The sequence below is a fragment of the Carassius gibelio genome, chromosome A1 (assembly GCF_023724105.1).
Source record: "Carassius gibelio isolate Cgi1373 ecotype wild population from Czech Republic chromosome A1, carGib1.2-hapl.c, whole genome shotgun sequence".
Classification (NCBI taxonomy): domain Eukaryota; kingdom Metazoa; phylum Chordata; class Actinopteri; order Cypriniformes; family Cyprinidae; genus Carassius; species Carassius gibelio.
The window spans coordinates 26,135,838-26,155,798 of NC_068371.1; the positions used below are offsets into that span (position 1 = coordinate 26,135,838).

Genomic DNA, 19,961 nt, shown 5'->3' on the forward strand with positions numbered 1-19,961 from the left:
GTCAAGCGCAAAAGAACCGGTGAACCGTTTTCTTCAACCGGTTTATTGAATCTAACTGTCCGAAAGAACTACTGGTGATCCGAAAACCGATGCAACCGGTTCTTCACTCGTGAACGAGTCAGTCTATTGTTCGTTATCTGGCTCGGCTCGGTGTTCATCTTCACAGCCGTTCAGTCAGTGTACTGTTTGAGTACATGAATTACTCTGGGATATTGGTTTGTTTGAACTCAGAGGGAGTGTCAGCCACATTAAAAAAGTGAACAGCTTAAGTCATTTGTGGATTAATGCATATTAGAGATGTGAATCGTTTTATACGATTTAGTTCGATTTGGTGAACTGAATGATTCGTTCGCGAACCGGACATCCAGACTGCTTTGATTTGAACTCTCTCTCACAACAGACACGGAAGAGAAGACAATGCTGAATAAAGTCGTCGTTTTTGCCCTTTTTGGACCAAAATGTATTTTCGATGCTTCAAAAAATTCCAAGTCACATGGCACAACTTTGATGATGTTTTTCTTACCTTTTTAACCATGGATAGTATACCATACACACGGCTTCAATGGAGGGACTGAGAGCTCTCGGACTAAATCTAAATTATCTTAAACTGTGTTCCGAAGATAAAAGGAGGTCTTACATGTTTGGAACAGCATAAGGGTGAGTTATTAATGACATAATTTTCATTTTTGGATGAACTAACCCTTTAAGGCCTCTTCAGTATATTTCTCCATGGCTTGGTTCTCATATCTGGACAAAGGGTAAATTCTACTCTTGAGAGTCATTGTATTGGGTAGTAGGTTAATGGTACAGTCCCAGGGGCGGTGGGGTGGAAACTGCAGAGCCTTGGTTTTACTAAAGACCTCTGCCAGATCGTCATAACAGTGGGGAACCTTAACTGTCTTGTCACTCGTGGGACTTTCTATGCTGGTCGTGTAGCATGGTTGGGGAACTAGGGAAAAACAATGACTCATACAGAAAGTATACCACTTAATCAACTCACCCCGAGGAAATGACGGGGTCGTGAACAGATTGAAATCCTAGGATTACTTCATGCTTGGTGGAGTCAAAGACATACAGGGAGAACAATTATTGATGAAATAAACAAACTTGGATAGTCACTGACTTAGTTTGATGACTAATTCCGTTTCCAGTCGAGGTATGAGTAACAGCTTTAATCTTGATGGGTGGATTGCCTGGTTGTGAAAGTTGTGACTCTGAGCTGTTCTCTTAGCTTTGAAAATTAACATTTTGTAACCATTTACTATGTCTCAATTAATAAAAAATATGTATGACTTTCTTTTGTGAAAAAAAAAAATTGTTCTCTCATTCACTTGTATTATACTGGAAAATACTATTATATTCTGTATAGTATATATGGTATTCTGTTGTATTCATCAAAATTAATCTTGTGTTCCACAAAAGAAAAAAAAAATCACAAAGGTTTTTTGGTGAATTGTTTTGTTAAATCTGAAGCTGGTGTGTCATAAGGGCGAAATCCAATGCTGTTGGGGCCATAATTTTCACTTTCAGTCTTTATTGTTCTCAAGAGACAGTTTGTTGTTTAGACAGCAGCATACATAGCCTACAAACATAATTAACCATGAAGCAGGAGCTCCGGGATCCACTGACCTGAAAAATTTCACACTGCAATTCACTGTCTCAACAGAAAATGATATTTCTAGTGGATGTTACTCACTTTCTGTGTGCCTTTCTTTTATCTGTTTTTTTTTTTTAAATTTCCCATTTTGTGTTTCTAAGTAACATTTAGTACAGCATGTACATTAATATCTTAACTCTTGAACATGTCATCAGAGAAGATTGCAAGGGGAGCCAAAGTTATTTTGAATAAGTTAAATGAATAAAAAGTAATGATGTATTTGGAAAAATAAATTATAATAAATACGGCAAAGTTCCAAAAAGTAATAAGAATTGTCCGTTTTGATTACATGGTGACTGTATTATTGAAATTTCACTCGCACTTTTTGTGGTATGTGAACAGATGGTTTTGGGACTAGCTTTTGGTCAATTGAATGATTATAATTTATATTTGGCTACAGACAGTTTGTGAGGATTTAATAAATGAAATGACATGTACAATTGAAATATTTTTTTTTAATCTGTCATTTAATATATAACACATACAATAATAATATGTAATGAACTAAGTTCTCTAAACCAATTTTAGCAGGGGAAAATCTGACTGATCATGAACCCACTGAGAGCAGCCTCACCTCGGCCATATCTTCTGGAATTTGCAGTTGGCTCTGATGTCTCTAGTGGTTAAACTCAATATAAAATTCAATAAATAATATTTTATATAAATAATACTAGTTTTTAGTATTGGGAAACAGTGTGTGTTCATGATGATGGTGATTTTAGTTATATTGTTCCACCTTTAGATGGAGACAAGGGACAGTTTTTATGAGTCATAAGTAAATACTTTTATATTGAAAGAGACTGAAACGCTGAACAAGAACGTTTTTTTACTCATCACACATAAATAATCACACTCCCTCAGTCCATCTCTCTCTCTCTCTCTCTCTCTCTCTCATGATACACAACTCCACACAATATGCTGATTTTAATACATTAAGACAATAAGCTTTTAATGAAGCAACTCAACTTTCCTTCCTAGTTCTAAAGTGAAAGTTTTGAATTTGTTAAGGAGGCTTGAGCTCAGCTGTTAAACCAAAGAGAACAGAAGAATAGAAGACCAAAATTGGCGGCTGCTGTTTTGGAGTGAAAATTCCAACTGGAAAACTGTACAGATACACAGAAGTAGACAGAATAACAGTGAAAGAGAAGTCAAAGTGGAACAAAAGAATGCAATTTTGGGCAATCCACTATTAGTGTTAAAGTAAAAATTATGATGTATTTACAAAGGCATCATGCTCATGTGATATTGCTCATTTAAACTAGCTATTTTAGATTTTGATTTGACCTCTGATTGCTGGGTTTGAGTCATCCAGTTTAATTAATAAATGATTCAATCAGCACAAATGCAGAGATTAGTATTAGCTAATATTAGTATTTATTTCCAGTTTAATATTCTGACCATTTTTGTCACTGATTAGGCAGTGTAGGCTAGTATCCATGATTGACAGTTTACCCTACAATCATTAAACAGGAATGTTTGGTTTCAAGAAGATAGGAATGCTGATCTACTTTCCAGTCCTAAGCATACTTTGTCTTTTTTGCATATTTTGGCAATGAAAACTATTTCATGGTCTGTGCAGTTTGTAAGGGCTGTGCAAAAGCTTTCTAAGTCCAGCAGGTTGTGGAGAATGAAGTCAAACTTCTTTCTAGGCCAAGCTACTTGCTTTTATCTTATGACCAGTGTTAGGGAAAGTTACTTTGTTTTTAAAAAATAAAAATGTGTGAAGGCCCTTTCACGCCAAAAGTGAAACGAATGCACCTCAGCCATTCTGGATTAGCATGAAGCATAGAATGCAGGAGAAAGTTCAACACTCTTCAGCAATGAAACAAAAAGAAATAAAAACAAAAGTCATGTTTATTTTAAGTAATTTTTGCTTATTAATATTGCTGAATTGGATTATCGAATGTCAGCAGCAAAGATATTGATTAATAAAATGGGATTAAATGCACAAAAGACATTTGTGTTATTTAATACATTTAAAGGAAAACGCCACCGTTGTTCCATATTCTGCTATGTTCCCTCAACTTAGACGAGTTGATACATACCTCTCCCGTCACAGTGCGTGCATTCATTCGGATAAACTATAGAATATGGAAACATGGAAAAATGGTGATGTTTTCCCTTAATTATTGCAGGTTTGCATTGCACTGCTTTCATTTCTTTTTTCACCTCTGCGCTTACTCCTGATTTCTCTAAACACGGGGACAGGAGAGCTTTAAGTCAATGAATGGGAATTATTTATTTGAAAAAGTAACTCAGATATTTTATTGTAAATTAGAAAGTAGTGCATTACTTTACTAGTTACTTGAAAAAAGTATTACATTCTGATATTCTGATATAAACAGTTTCTTTTGGTTTGACTTCAGAGGACCAACCGGCACGTCCTGTTCCTGGGTCAGCATGATTACTTGAAACAACAAACCTGTCAAGTTATAACACAAACTCTAATCATTGTGTAACCCTTTAACTAGAGGGAATTTAGTTTAACAACAATGATGTACAAGTCTCTAACCCAGTACTGATCCTAAGATTAACATTAGTCCTCACAACTGATTTGTTGTCAGCGATGTTGTTCCAGCAGAAACAATGAAAAGGTAGGATCCTTCTTAAGACCAGCGAGGTGTGGGGAATGAAATCCTTCTTCATTCCAGCTCAAATTGTAGCTGTTTGTAAAAGGCTCTAACTATGCACAAACCTGATTTAACGTCTGTTACTTTCTTTTTTGCTTCCATTCGCAATCACCTTCTCTATATGAAGGGAGTTCTATAGATTATAAACAGGCTGGGTGGATTTATTTTCTTGATTAGGTAAGTCTACTCGATTCATTTATTTATGAATTACTATTTTTTAATGAAAAAAAAAAAAAAACATAATTATGGTTAAAATGGAAACAGGTAGTCCTTCTCAGATTTGATCATTCATGCAATCGCTTTGCCTGTAGCCTTACAACATTTACGTGTGATGTTGACGTCATATGTAAAAGGATATAAATATACACAGAGCTGGAAATACATTATTCTCAAGAAAACTACAAGGTAACATCATTCATTCTTCTTCTTTTTTTCTCATTGCGTACTGTTGAATTTACTTTAGATTATTTCTTGTCATGTAGTATATTACATTTATATAAGAAAGTTAGTAATCAGGTTCGAAAAATTAAGGACTTAGAGTAATATATATATATATATATATATATATATATATATATATATATATATATACATATTGTATTCCCAAATGTTAGCTAAACCCTTTTGACATATAATATTTACTTAAATATCCCTGCAGGAGTTAATATTTAAAAGAATTTAACAACATGGTAACATTGATGTGCAGGTCAACAAATAAAATATTTTTCTTTTTAGTGTACAGATGTTTAAATTATTTTTATTTTACATTTTTATGATTTAATTAAATAGCAGCTTTTTATCAACTCACAAACCCACGGCAGTTCTTTTATTAAAACCAGTTTAGGAAAACCTAGAGGAATGTAATGTTTAATGCATTTTATTATGTTGATATAAAAAAGGAATATATTTTCTTTCTCTTTGCTTTTTTAAATATCAATATGGTACATTTAATGGTACATTTAAAACAAGTTTGATAAAAAAGGTAATCTAAAATCAATCTAAAAGTACTCCGATTACATTACCAAAAATGAGTCACCTATCATTATTAACTACAGTTTTCATCATGTAATCTGTAATCAGTAACAAACTACACTTTTAGAGTAATCTACCCAGTTCTGCGTGTTTATTTCCTCTGCTCATTTGACAACTTTCTCTTTCTTTTTCATCAAGATGTTCTATACAAATTCACCTTTTGTGTTCCAATAAAGAAAATAAGCTAGACAGTTTTGTGGTGAACATTTCTGTTAAAACTAGAGATCTTCATTTGGGAGTTCATATGTTAGATTAGAGTTTGGTTACAGAAAAGTTTGCAAACATTGTTCTGGATCCCATTCAGCACTGCACGACCCACGGGCCGTTGGCCTGAAGCTGTCATTCTGAAGATCTAGATACGCGAGACTAGGTGCTGAAAGACCTGAAATGGGTGTATCAAAAGAGAATAATCCGAAATATGTAGTGTTTTGTTGGGTCACCAGTTTTACGTTCAGTTTGTCTACTGTCTCAGAGGCAATTTGCTGCAGACAGCAGTACATGCAATAAACCATGAATGGAAACATAAAAAAAAAAAATATATATAATTAAAATAAACTGTTTAGACATCCAGGAGCTGATTTAAAGGCAGATAATAAGCATTTGACTTAACTAGAGTTAATCTGCAGGACTGAGACATTATTCCATTTTATCAGGGTTATGATTAAAGACACAGGCAGGAAAAATGAAAATATGGCATATTATGTAAAAAGAAAAGAAAAAAAAGAATGACTTTTGTAAGAAATTAATGAATTCCCATTATTACTTTTCCCACAGTTGTGGACAGTCATGGTGTCACTGGTTGTAGTGGCTGTATTTCTCCTCCAGGGGGCTCTATTTCAGCCCCCTCAGGCAGCAGCATTCAAAATCCTCCCTGCTGATCAATCCCTCACACATGAACAAATCACCAGGGCAGCTTTCCTCCGCAAGATGGCAGAGGTTTGCCGAGATGCAGCCACTTCCCAGGGCAAAGACTTTACGCTTCCTGTAAGAATATGAGCTTTAGCAAATTTGTGGACTACACGGGCTGTTTACAAATGATTTAATCACAACTTTACTATTTAAAAAAAAATAAAAAATACTAGTAGTTTATTATATTAACTTTTGTGATTAAACATTTTTATTTATTTTATTAAATATATTATTTATGCATTATTTTGTAAAATAGATTATTAAATATATTTTAATACATTTATATACTTCCCACTTTAGATCAACAGCAAACTGACTGCAACTACCGTCCAGAGAGCCTGCTCAAATGCATATTCTTCCCTCTTGAAACTCTCCTCTTTCAATCTGGCTATTGTTCAGACTTCCCTTAGCAATGCAGCTGTGGATAGAAAGCAGTTCAGTACTGCTCACCATTTCGATGATGAAGATTTCAAAAATGGACGAGACCTTATTACTAAGGGTGTAGCTGCTGTGAAAGTCAGCATCAAAAAGGGGAACTATTTGTCGGCCCGCACCAGTCTTGGGATTGTATCTCATACTTTACAGGTATGTTAATCCTGGTGGTGGATGAGGAGATACCCCCTGTCTATGTAAAGCGCTTTGAGTGCCTAGAAAAGCGCTATATAAATATAAGGAATTATTATTATTATTATTATTAATCCTGGTTAGTCCTTACAATATGTGTCTGAAGCATATTTTAATTTTATGCAGGCCTCATGCCATAAAATCTGAAATTGTTGAGGATTTTAAATAAAAATCAAGATCTGCATTTTTCTTTTAAAGATTAGAATTTAATCTAAATGAAAAATAAAAAAAGCACAATAAAAACTGCTCAGTATTATTACACAAATTATACTGTGTTCAGCATTGGCTTTGTCAGTGGTTTATAATGAGTCACAATATAGGACTACTCTGAGTATATACATTTGCAAGTTAAAAAATTTTTTTTTTTTTTGTGTTCAGGATTTCTATAGCCACAGTAACTGGGTGGAACTGGGAAGCAATGCACCTTTCAGCACACTGATCAAACCTGAGCTTCCTCTCGACAACCTAGCAAGTACTGTGCTGTATACTTGTTTCTGAAGTAGTCTATGTATTAATCTCAAAATTAAATTCCCCAATCAAATTACATAACCTTGATATATCAAGTAATTTGAGTGTATTTCTGTATGGATGAATATCTAGGTCCCAATACAAAAACATGCCAAAGCTGTATCGGAGAAGACTGCAGTAACAACATTCTCCCAGAGATAATCCAGCAGAAGAAATTAACTTCAGGATATTTCCACCTTGTATTCCCATTCAAACCTTCAGGTATGGAAACTGAGCATCTCATTCATTAGCATTGGTAAGTAGTGCTGTTTTGGCTTTTTAAAGTAGTAGTTAACAAAGCGCTATATTTCTATTTTCTACACTGTAAAAAAAAAAAAAAAAAAAAAGGAAAATGAAAAAGACACAGGTCATTTTTGGTCAAGAGACATTGCCACGTTATGCAATCTGAATTTACAAACATTACAAACAAAATGGGTTGTTCTGTCAATTCAAGTCAATTCAACCTGGGTACTGTGATAGGATGCCACCTTTGCAATAAGTCAGTTTGTAAAATTTTAGCCCTGCAATATTCCACTGTCAACTGTAAGAGGTATTATTAGAAAGTATAAACATTTAGGAACAGCAGCGACTCAGGCACTACACAGAAGACCATGTAAAGTCACAGAGTGGGCTGCATGTCACGGCTGCATGTGAGCTTCACATTACAATATCAAGCATCAGATTGACTGGTGTATAGCACACCTCCACTGGACACTTGAGCAGTGGAAACAAGTTCTGTGGAGTGATAGATTCCAGGAGAACATTATCTGACTGCATTGTGAAAATTGTGAAGTGGAAACAGTTTGGGGAAGGCCCTTTTCTATTATAGCATGATTGCCCACTGCTCTGGGAGTGTGTTCCCTACTCACTGTTGTGTGTGTGCACTTGGAAAAGGGATTAAATGCAGAGCACCAATTCTGAGTACAGGTTACCATAATTGCAAGTCAGGCCTTCTTGTCCAACTTCAGTGCCTTATCCCAAAAATGCTCTACTTTATAAATGGACAAAAAGGCCAACAGAAACAACCCAAAAACCTTAATTATTATGGTCAGAAAGATCCCCAGATATCCTGTTTCATCAGGTCCCTTAAATTAACTCCATCAATTACAATTCCATTGCAGCTTCATCACAGAGTGCATACAAATGCTTTGAAATGAGACTACAAAGCTCTACATTTACAGACACTTAATTTAATATTTAACTCTCTCAGGCAAGTGTAGCCATGGTGGTGCTTTTGACAGGACCAGTTCAACAGAACCCACTGGAGGCATTAACAAGGATGACATCAGTTCAGAGCATGGCTTCCTTCACCAGCGAGCTGCTGACATGGCCATCAATGCTACTATGGAACTGCTGGAAGACATCCGACTGGCAACAGGCGACCAAGCCTTTCTTCGGTAGTGGGCATTTTTCCTTCTTCTTCCTAGTAGCATAAGCCGTCCAAATTTATGCACCATATTCAAAGTTTCTTGAAAGCCGTGCAATAGGGAGTTAGTCGTGCCATCAGCCATAGGTATAAAATCTCCTTAACTCTTCTTATTCAAATCTTAAGCTTATAGTTCACACATTTGGTCAACATTGGTAAAATTATTGCTGAAATTTTTGTTTCTCTTTAATCTCTCTCTCTCTCGCTCTCTGTTTCTCTCTCTCTCTCTCTCTCTCTCTCTCTCTCTCTCTCTCAGACTGATGGGCCTCAGTCAGACCTCAGTTCTGGCTTTTGTGATTGACACCACAGGCAGTCTGTCTAACTACATCACAGAGACAAAGAGAGTGTCCTTCAGTATCATAGACAGCAGGAGAGGAACATCAGAGGAACCTTCAGAATACATTCTAGTAAAATTTAATGACCAGGGTTAGTCACATTGTGATATAAAAATGGACAAATCTCTGTAATTATATCACTTTAATAACATATTATATTAACATACTATATAAATATGGATGAAATATCTTGTTCAATAAAATTAAGAAAGTCCTTTATGCATGGTGCTTTATAATAAAATAAAACTAAAACATTCACCATATTTATGTTGTTTCATATAGCTTGTTGAGATGGACCACAGTTTTGACAGTTTCTACACACATTGAAAATGCACTGTGCATGTTTTTGCTCTGGTTGTGCCTTGTAGTGATGTCTTTGTGTCTCACACAGGTTTTGGACTTGTCATAAGAACTGGGGATGCAGATAAGTTCAAAGAGCAAATCAATTCCCTGTCAGTATCTGATAGTTTAAACCCAGGGATGTGCCTTTCAGGACTGCTGGTGCGTGTGTGTCTTTTAGATCTTTTAGTAAAATAATCCTTCATTCAACCAAAAAAAGTTCACAGTGAAACCAGTACACTCAAAAACAAATGGCCAAGTATTTATTTTGAAAGTTTCCATTTGAAAGAAATCATTGTGGTGAGCTTTGATATTCACAACACAGAGAGTCGTTATAATGCTAAAAGTTTTTGTCTTTTCTTTTATTGTTCCATGAATCTATAGTTGACACTGACAAGAGCTCCTCCATCATCAAATATTTTTGTTTTCACTGATGCTTCAGCCAAGGACACAGAATTAAAAAGTTCAGTTGGAGCCATGATAGAAAGCACCAAGTCAAAAGTGAGTTTCTGCAGAAAAGGTTTTGTTCTTCAGGTAGGATCTGTTGGGTTAGAGATACTTAATCTTAAGATGTTTCTTTCTTCCCACACTGCAGGTCACTTTCCTGCTGATAAACTCCATCTCAACACGTAGTCAACAGAATGTTTCGTTATCAAGATCACTGTCTCAGTCAGAAATACAGCTTTACAGAGACCTGACCCAAGTTTCTGATGGACAGACCATAGACATCACAAACACTACATCATCTCAGGCCACTGCAGTCATTACAGATTTAATCACTGCTGACCTGGTAAGTTCTAACAATGAGATCACAATGTTATGTTATATTTTATCAATATATATTAACAGTACTTTTAGCATCACTGTTACATAGACATGCATTTTATAATGTAAATGTAATTTGCTTTATATCACCAGTAGTATCCTAATTTGGTTTGTGCTGTTCTGTTCTTGGAGGTAACGCATGATATGTAAAAATTGATAGCCTGAATGCACTGTAAGTCGCTTTGGATAAAAGCGTCTGTCAATGCATAAATTTAATTTATTTAACTCTGTAAATCTAATGTTATAAAACCTGTTTCTTGAAGGTGACTGTTCTTCAGGCAACGAGAAATCCACCTAAGGCAGAAAACTTTTCTTTTGTGCTGGATCCAACTCTGTCCAATGTGACTGTGTATATAAACGGAGACTCTCCAGTCTTTACTCTCTACAGCCCTACTGGTAAACCAACACATTTATGAACAGAATGCTCAGCTACTGTACTGTACTGTACATATTTAATCAGTTTTTAAATTTATACTCAACCCAAAATTAAAATTCTCCCATTTACTTAACCTCATGCCGCACCAGATGTATATGAGTTCCCTTTCAAGTGAACTTTGAATTACGTCCTCTAGGGGTCGCTATGGGGAATGCCTCGTTGTGACCCGTGTCTGAAGCATACGATAAAAAATAAAAAAAACAAGTTGGCCGGCAACAGCCCCTGATATCACTGCCGGTGTGACTAAAATAGGCGCGGGAGAACAGGTTTTCTCTTCTTCGTCTTCATTTTACTTTTTTTTTTAAGCGTACAGTTTTTAGGAGTGCATGTTTCTTGCCAGAGGTTTTGCTCTGATACTGGCAGTTTCACAGCTTGCATGCTGTGCTGTCTGTGTGCTGAAGAGCAAGCGCATTCAGCTCTCGAGGGAGTTAGATTCGCTCTGCTGTGCTCATTGTGAGTCATTCGCTGGACTTCTAAGGGAGATGTGAGTATTTCACCATTTACCCGAGTTTGTAGATGGTGTGCACATGAGAGCTATCGGTTTGAATTTGTGACGTGTGCGGTTGAACAAGCCGATTTGTTGATCTATCTGAAGTTGACCAATCACAAACTAGGAAAACCACAGAAGAAGAAAGACGAAGACGGCAGCGCCATGGAGAATGTGGACTATTGACCAGGAGGATAAACTCGCTGAACTCTGACAGGAACAGCGAGCGATGTATCATGTACCATGCAAAAGCTGTACCGTGCTTTTTAATTCTCTCTCTCTCTCTCTCTCTCTCTCTCTCACACACACACACACACACGCATATGTAGTTTATGGGGACTCTCCATAGACGTAACAGTTTTCTATACTGTACAAACTGTATATTCTATCTGCATACACTACCTCTATTCATCACGGAAAAATGCATGTTTAAAATTTTAATTAAACATTCTTTAGGTTTTTTAAGACATTTGGTTTTATGAGGGCACAGGAAGTGTCTGTGGCTGACAATAAGCCTAAATGTGTAGGAAACAGTCACGCTCGTATTAATATTTTATATGTAGTTATGAGAGAGGGAGAGCAGTTATATTAGGTGCATTCGACTTGAAGCAGCACTACACAGAATGATCACTTCTATGACATCAAAGGACATTGAGAGAGATTCCTGTGTGCTCTCTTATCACTCTTACGGTACTTTAATGTCATACAGTGATCCTTCTGTGTAGCGCTGCTTCAAGTCGAATGCGCCTATCAACTTCGTGCGATTGCTTCGGAAATCGGCAGGTCGTAAAATCGTGTATCACCTCGTCCGTACGATTTTCAGATAAATTCACTTGTGACGTGTGTGTGGACATACACATACACATCGCATGGGCTTCCGACCATGCGAGTTCACAGTGAACACCCACCTTTAAGAAGCTTTAAGTACACACACTAAGCTTTGTGTATTTTCTAAATCCTTATGGTGGTAAGTGTGCACATTGAACACTTGCACACTTTCTAAAATCCACATAGGTGGTAAGTGTGTACGTAAGACACTTTGCACTTTCTGAAATCTGGTACGGTAAGGGTCATGTGCTCAGAGTTGGTTAGACCTTGGTTCCTTGGGCTCCACTCAACCAATGTGTTTTTATTAATGCACTTAAAGCGTCACTTCCCTCAACATGAAGGGCTCGACTTCTCTCCCCTTGTGAGGAGTTGAATTCCTCGCTCCGTGGGCTGTTTTTGCGGTAGTTTAGAAGTGTTCCCTTTACCAAAAAGGGTTTCCTACGAGCGTGCAATTCTCTTTCTGAATTCGGAGTTCTCCTCTCACGTGAAAGTCGAGTTCGCTGTTTTTCCCAGAGCACCTGGCATCCAGCAGCATCAGATATACTAAGCCCTTCCATCGCCTCTATGATACACTGAGTTTTTGGCTAGCTTGCAGTATGCTTACCCTTCTGATTCTCATGATCAGGCTGTAGGTCGAGCCCCCTCTCATTTTGAGAGTTGGGGTTGTGCTCCCCTCAGCTTGGTAGCCTACTGCTGGCTGTTCCAGCATGAAACATGCTGCAGGTTGAGCCCCCTCTCTCATGAGAATTGGGTTGTGCTCCCTCAACTAAGTAAATTATTGCTAGCTGTTCCAGCTTGGAACATGCTGAAGGTCGAGCTCCCCCTCGTTTGAGAGCTTGGTGTTTGCCCCTCCCCTCAGATAGATATTTACTGCTAGCCTCTCCAGCATTATTACCATAGATTTAGTTGATGACTCTCAAACATTGTTTTTGGGATGCACAATTCCTTATATGAGCTGCTCTTTTAGAGTGCCATGAGAGCACCCCTTAGAACAGTATCTAAAATCCATATTATGGTAAGTGATCTGTTGAGACAGTTCCTTCAGCAAGCTTATGCAAGAATGGTATCCCCTGTGTGACAGACAAGACTTAGTATTAAATGCTAGGCTCTTCCTTTAAAGGAATCTTTCTTGATTCCAAGCTTTGAACTCTACCCTGGGCCGTAGCCCTAACAGGTAATTTGGGAATGTAGCCTAGGCCCTAAGCCATACGAGAGATAATGTCACGGACATCCGTCCAATGTCCCAGGGGGAAATTCCATGAAAATGGTAGAGTTGGTACTTAGTGCGCACCATGATTCTGGCCTGCACTCCCCTCAGCATGGCGGCCTGGGTATACTGTTCCCCATAGCGACCCCTAGAGGATGCAGTTTGAAGTTACCTTGAAAGGGAACATCTCAGGTTACTAATGTTACCATGGTTCTCTGAGTTGGGAACGAGAAACTGCGTCCTCTAGCTTCCTGCCATGCTTCGGACACAAGCTTCAGATGATGAAGTGAATGATGTGTTCTCCCGGCGCACATTTATCTATAGTCGCACTGGTAGTCGTGTCAGGGGCTGTCGCCGGCCAACTTGATGTTTTTCATTGTATGCTTCGGACACGGGTCACATATAACAAACAACACAATTTAATAATTTGTGGTGGTTCTAATTAAATGATAAAAACAGTTGCAAATATTATACCAATCAAATGTGCAACACTTATTTTATACCAAATTATATGTAATATCTAATTATTATTAATATTTAGCATGTACTGGAAAGGTTTCAGCACCCTTTCACCCTTTCAAAAAATCTCACTATTTATTTCCAGAACATGATGATTGATAGCATATGCTTAGCCTCCAATAGAGCATCACAGTCCCGCCCACAGCTGGTGCCGGAAGTAAAAATTCAATGCAATTTCTGCATTGACATTTGGGGTATAAGCCATAAAAACGTAACCATACATGGTAGGCTTAAAACCAGCTACGGCTGTACTAAGCGATAGTATATGCTCATATAAACGCAAAAGGATCATGGGGCACTTACCTTGTTTTGATATAAATGCCTTTTATTCGCGATGTCTTGGCTAAGTACTTCATTACCCACAATCCTGAACAATCCCACAATCCCACAGTGATGCATCTGATTGGTGGAGCTTGTGTAACCGTTTGGTTAAACCCCGCGAAGACTGAAGATCATTAATTAAAAAAAAAAAAAAATTAAAAACCTGTGTTGCGTTTTTGTACGGTAGACTTATAAGTGCAATCATGATCTCCATGACTGCCATGAGAAAATTCACTGGAGGAAAAAGTTCGCACGGGCGGCCGTCATCCATGCCATCATCAGATTTTGAAGTCACTCAAAAGGCTCGTTCGCGGTTGTATCTCCAGTCGAATTCAATGAGGCGTGGTGGTTTATGGGATGAGTAGTTCCTGCGCTCGGAATGAAAATATGTACACAGTCTTGTACCTTTGACTTTTTTGGGATTTTCTCTTAATTTTTTCACTCGAAATGATATGTTATATGCTTATGAGTTCAGCAGTAGCTGTTTATCCTCAGACACGCTCTAAAACTCTTTAGATAAGTTTTTTTCCGAAAGTCAATGGGAGAAATGAATGGGAAATTTACTTCCGGCACCAGAGCTCTCTCGGGCTGGGGGCGGGACTGTGATGCTCTATACCACTCTGAAGCGGTATTGAAGATAATGTGGATTTAGTGCATTAAGGACATTTTGGCATTTGGGAAAGTCTTACTCACTTACTTCCTGTTGCGTCCACTTGCTCATGTGGCCAAGACTGCAGGTTTGGGTATTTGAAAAAGCCCAATGAATCAATGTGTTCTGAAGCTAGATGATAAGTGTAGGTAAGAAAAAAAAAAGAGATAATTTTAACTATTAACCATAGCTTCCAAGCAACTATTATACATCTAGGATGACATGAGATTTAGGAAATTATGATATAATTTTTATTTTTCGGGTAGAGTTTAGCTTTATGGCTGCATTGGATGTTTGGGCTCTGCAATAAGGATTATGTAATAATTATTATGTAAACAACATCTGATTTAATGGATTCCACCCTTAATGTAATTATATATTTGGCAATTTCAGGTGTGTCTCAGTCGGGATCAGTGACAGATGGTCCTCTGGGCAGCATCCTGACTGTGGGGAATCTAAAGAGAGTAAAACTCAACTCTGCCGGCCAGACAGGAGAGTGGAAGATCAGTATAAACTCTACAAGCTCCTACAACGTGAGAGTTACTGGTAAAGGTTTAATTCTGCAATAAATAACTCCAGAAAATCTGTAACATGTTTTATAGGACATAGATCATTTACCATAATTATTTTGGTGGTGATTTCTTGCAGCATACATAAAAAATGGGAGTAATATATGAATTAAGTTCTTATATTGTCATTTATCACAGAAAATAATTTATCTCTGTTTGTCAAAGCAAAATAAGTGTTTATATGCCAATCCATAATTCAAAATTCTTTTAACTGTAAACACAGGTCAGAGTTCTGTGGACGTTCTCTTTTACTTTGTGGAGATAGTTCAGGGAGGTCATGGAGACTCATGGGGACAGAGTTTTACCCGCCCTTTTATTGGTACAACATCATGCATCATCTATCCATCGAATTTCGCTAATGTTACTGCGCCCTAATAATTTTGTTTGTCATATATGTACATAGTAATGATACTTCACTGTTTTTCTGATTGCTGATCAGGTCGGAATGCTACTTTTTATGTCTCTGTGACTGGAAGAGATTCGGTCACAGTGACTGAAGTGCTTCTAGTTGAAGCTTCAGGATCTGATTTTGTTAATGGAACTGTCAAAGCTGTCGGTGCGACAGACTTCCTGGTCAACATTGACAGAATCCCAGAGTGGGCGTTTGTGGTGCAGCTGAAAGGGCTGTTGAATGACTCGTCATCAGTTAGTCGATTCCAGAGACAGTCACCCACCCAGCATAAAGGATCTAGAATAACAGTCATGGTAAGAACTATATGGTAAAATATTGTTATTAATCAAATTATGAATCAAAATACACTTAATTTTACATCACAGTTTAGTACAAAAACAGAGATTGAAAAACTCATCACTGTTTAAGACAAATAACATGCATTCCCCATATCTGTTCCTCCACAGGCCCAATCACAGAACATTACACAGCCTGGAGTCCCATTGAGTCTCAACTTTACAGTGGCCACTAATACTACAGGTGGCACCTACACTATCAGAGCTCTGAATGACCAGGGCTTCAGCGTGTCTTTCCCTAGCTCTCTGATCCTTGAAACAGGGGGAAGCGCTCAAGGAAGTGTGACCCTGACTGCACCCTCCGACACAGAGTCAGGGACGGATGTCAAACTCACTATTGAGGCAGAAGCTCCAGGATCCACTGACCTGAATTATGTCACACTGCAACTCACTGTCTCAACAGCAAATGCTATTTTCAGTGGATGTTACTCACTTTCTGTGTGCCTTTCTTTCTTATTTTTTATCGTTTGCCATTTTGTATGTTTATAAATAACATTTTAAATCTTTACTGGTCTTGAACTGTCTTTTGTAAAAGAGCCTTTGTAAATATCAAAAAAATCAATGTTAAGGTTTACCAATGAAATTTAACTTTCACTTTCTGTTGTATGTGAACAGGTGCATTTGGGGCTAGTTTTTGTGGATATTTGTGATTTCATTGTGTAATATATACTCTTGATCTTTTTTAACGTTTATTAAAGAAAAAGTTCACATAAGGGGCATCAGCATTGTGTAAACTATTTGTTTTGTTTTTTAGCTTCCGCTCTCATTCAGTTTCTCCTTGGCTCAGAGGGTTCAGGACTGAATGAATGAATTGACGTGTACGACTGTGATTTTTGATCTACCACTAATATTGAAATATATATTGAACCAATTTCTGGGAAAGTTTGTTATGGGGAGAGTAAGTGATGCATTGTTATGGCTCATTAACAGTTGTCAGGGAAACCAAGGCAAGTTTGCTTTGGTTAGATCAAACACAAGATGTGTGTAATTTGATAGGACACAATCAACAATAGTAGTTAATAAGGAAGTAAATATTCTTCCTTACTGACATTTGTACAGCCACACACTTACAGAAAGGATTATCATGTATATAGTACATAATTTACATCAAATATATGTGTGACGCTGATATTCATCGTGTGTAAAGGTATAAAGGTGTAAATATACTGACAAAGGCTGTACACAAATTAAAACGTTTTTGGTTTAAAATATTTGTCTAAATGTATATTATGTAATATTTTGTGAAGATTTTCCAGGTAAAGATTATACATTTTAACTGCTGAAAAATAATGTATTAAATTGTTACAATTTTAAGGCAAGGCACTACAGGAAAACTACAGGATTCTTTTTGTGCATTAGTCAGTTTTGAGATTTTGGGCTATTTGGTTTTCCTAAAGTGTTGTTTCAGACTAGTAGAAAGAAAACATTTAAAATACTCTTTTAAGTGTTTATTTTATTTCACTTTATCTATTTGCATCTGGAGATCAATTATAGTATATATTTTACAAGCAATTTTCTCAAAATGAGTTCAAATACATAAGTCAGACTTTTTTACTATTTTTACTAGGGGTTTTGTTTGATGTATCATTCACCTGATTTTATAAAACATTTTATGTTCCTAAAATCATGGAGTTTGTATCTGTGCATGTATATATTCTGTAAATACACGTCAGAGTTCTGTGGACGTCCTCTTTTACTTTGTGGAGATAGTTAAGGGAGGTCATGGAGACTCATGGGTTTCACCCTCTCTTTTATTAGTACATCATACATCACCCATCCATCAGGCCTTCATGAAAACTGTACAGTATGATGAAAAAGCTAAAATAAATAAAGAAATAAAAGTGTTAAGGCCTGTTTGTGCCAATTTTCTATCTTTTAACCTAACCCTAATCCTAAACTTACCCCTTACAGAAAATATTTTTGCATTTTTACACTTTCAGTTAAACATAATTTACTATTTTAAATATTTTCCCCCCTTGTGGGGACCAGACAAGCATGCACACACACATACGCACGCACGCACGCACGCACACACACACACACACACACACACATTTTATCTTTCTCCAATATATAATGCCTGTATTAGAACACATGGGGAATAAGTGAGCAGTGAGATGGTTACAGTACACACCTGATATTGATCATCCTCATTAGTCATTGTTTGCATCTACCTATTATGCATCACTATACTCAATCTTCCCATATTACAAATCCTCCAACTGCTCTTTGATTCTTGAGTCAGTGTCCTGATTGTCCCCTGGAACAGACAAGTGTTTTTGTGTGCCAGTAAAATGAGAGCACCGGCTCTCTGCCTGACTCCAGATGTTTGTGCTTATGTTACGTACTTGGATGTGTAGCATTGGTTTGAAATATTCTTTTCTATTTACCAAATACAGACTACTGACAAGAGGTCTATGTTCTCTGTCATGTTGCAAGCATCATGCATCATTTTTTTTATATTTAAAATATGGAAACATCAACACAAAATTTAGCTTTTATCATTTTGCTATGAAATTTCATGTGCAAAACCTAGTAATTTAAATCAGAATCCACATTATTCTAAATTTTGCATATTGATTGGTTTTAAAGTGACTTGTGAGCCATCATCATGACACTATTGACAAAGGATCATTTTCTTTCTTGTGAAAATTTGCTAATGTTAGTGCACCCTAATAATTGTGTTCATCATACATGTGCATAGTAATGATATTTCCCTGTTTCTCTGATTGCTGATCAGGTCGGAATGTTACTGGAAGAGATTTGATCACAGTGACTGATGTGTTCTTGTTGAAGCTTCAGGATCTGATGTGACAGACTTCCTGGTCAGCACTGACAGAATCCCAGAGTGGGCATTAAGGCAAGGCACTACAAGAAAACGCCTCAAGGTTACATATTTAACCTTAGTTCCTTGAAGGAACGAGACGCTGCGTCGAAGCGCTTGGGGAACGTCCCTGGCGAGACCGACTCTGAATATCGTGTGCAATCTGTCCAACAGAAGGGCGTGACGTCACGGAGCGGGGTGACGTAGCGACCAGGAAGCTATAAAAGCACGTGCTGTGCAGCTGGCTTCAGCTTTGAGTAGGGAAACAAGCGCCGGCAGGGGTGCCGGGAGCACAGCTGAGGCGAGAGAACAGAAGAGCCCGGAGTGGCTCACATATCAAGATCGTAGAATCTGACAAATGTAGCGTTGCAGATGTCCAAGAGGGACACACCTGCTGAGAGGGCCTTGGAGGCCGCCATACGCCATATGGAGAGCCTTGGCCCCCAAAGGAGGGGGAAGACCAGAGGACTCATAGGAGACATTGATAGCCTAGACTATCCAACGACTAAGGTTCTGCTTGGTGGCAGGAGAACCCTTGTTAGTAGGACCGTAGCAAACAAGCAATTGGTCGGATTTTCTCCACAGGGCAGCTCTGTGGACGTATGCGTCCAGTGCTCACACTGGACACATACAGTTTAGCTTCTCTTGGTCTGGCTCCCGAAAGGGAGGAGGACAAAAGGCATGCAGTACGATAGGTTGTTGTGTAACAGAGGGAACCTTTGGAACATAACCGGCTCGAGGGTATAAGAATGCTTTAGCCATACCAGGGGCAAAGTCTAGATAAGTAGGGGCCACCGAAAGGGCCTGGAGATCTCCAACTCTCTTTAGTGAGCCAGTAGCAGGCCAGTAGCAGGGCAGTTTTAAGTGTCAGATGTCTATCTGAGATATCTTGTATTGGCTCGAATGGAGCTTTACAAAGAGCCTCTAGAACCACAACCAAATCCCAGGGGGGAACATGGGACCGTACTGGAGGTCTTAGACTCAGCGCACCGCGGAGGAAACGTGCAACTAGGGGGTGTCTACTGATCATTGAAAGGGACATGGAAAGCAGCAATGGCTGCCATGTACACCTTTAAGGTGGAGTGGGATA

General features: G+C 37.9%; 1 protein-coding gene across 2 annotated transcripts; it reads left to right on the forward strand.

The window, feature by feature from the left end:
• The first annotated feature begins 4,352 nt into the window (after positions 1–4,352).
• Positions 4,353–17,895, forward strand: vwa10.1 (von Willebrand factor A domain containing 10, tandem duplicate 1). 2 transcript variants are annotated; one of them, XM_052601633.1, is made up of 15 exons: positions 4,353–4,464; positions 6,094–6,303; positions 6,529–6,813; positions 7,231–7,324; positions 7,453–7,581; positions 8,570–8,756; positions 9,042–9,211; positions 9,512–9,621; positions 9,844–9,960; positions 10,055–10,249; positions 10,548–10,680; positions 15,125–15,277; positions 15,524–15,619; positions 15,740–16,005; positions 16,159–17,895. In XM_052601633.1, exons 2-15 carry the CDS (start codon positions 6,106–6,108, stop codon positions 16,534–16,536), a joined length of 2,511 nt encoding a protein of 836 aa, XP_052457593.1. In that variant the 5' UTR covers positions 4,353–4,464; positions 6,094–6,105; the 3' UTR covers positions 16,537–17,895. The 2 variants fall into 2 exon arrangements, with proteins under 2 accessions (XP_052457593.1, XP_052457601.1); XM_052601641.1 differs by lacking the exon at positions 4,353–4,464 and adding an exon at positions 4,561–4,692.
• The last annotated feature ends 2,066 nt before the right edge of the window (positions 17,896–19,961 follow it).

What these genes read in the sequence shown, in the direction of transcription:
- vwa10.1 (XM_052601633.1), top strand. Translation starts at nt 6,106, where the DNA reads ATGGTGTCACTGGTTGTAGTGGCTGTATTTCTCCTCCAGGGGGCTCTA. An exon ending in ATTCCCATTCAAACCTTCAG is followed by an intron (nt 7,582 to 8,569) that starts GTATGGAAACTG and finishes TAACTCTCTCAG; the next exon opens with GCAAGTGTAGCCATGGTGGT. An exon ending in GGCGACCAAGCCTTTCTTCG is followed by an intron (nt 8,757 to 9,041) that starts GTAGTGGGCATT and finishes TCTCTCTCTCAG; the next exon opens with ACTGATGGGCCTCAGTCAGA.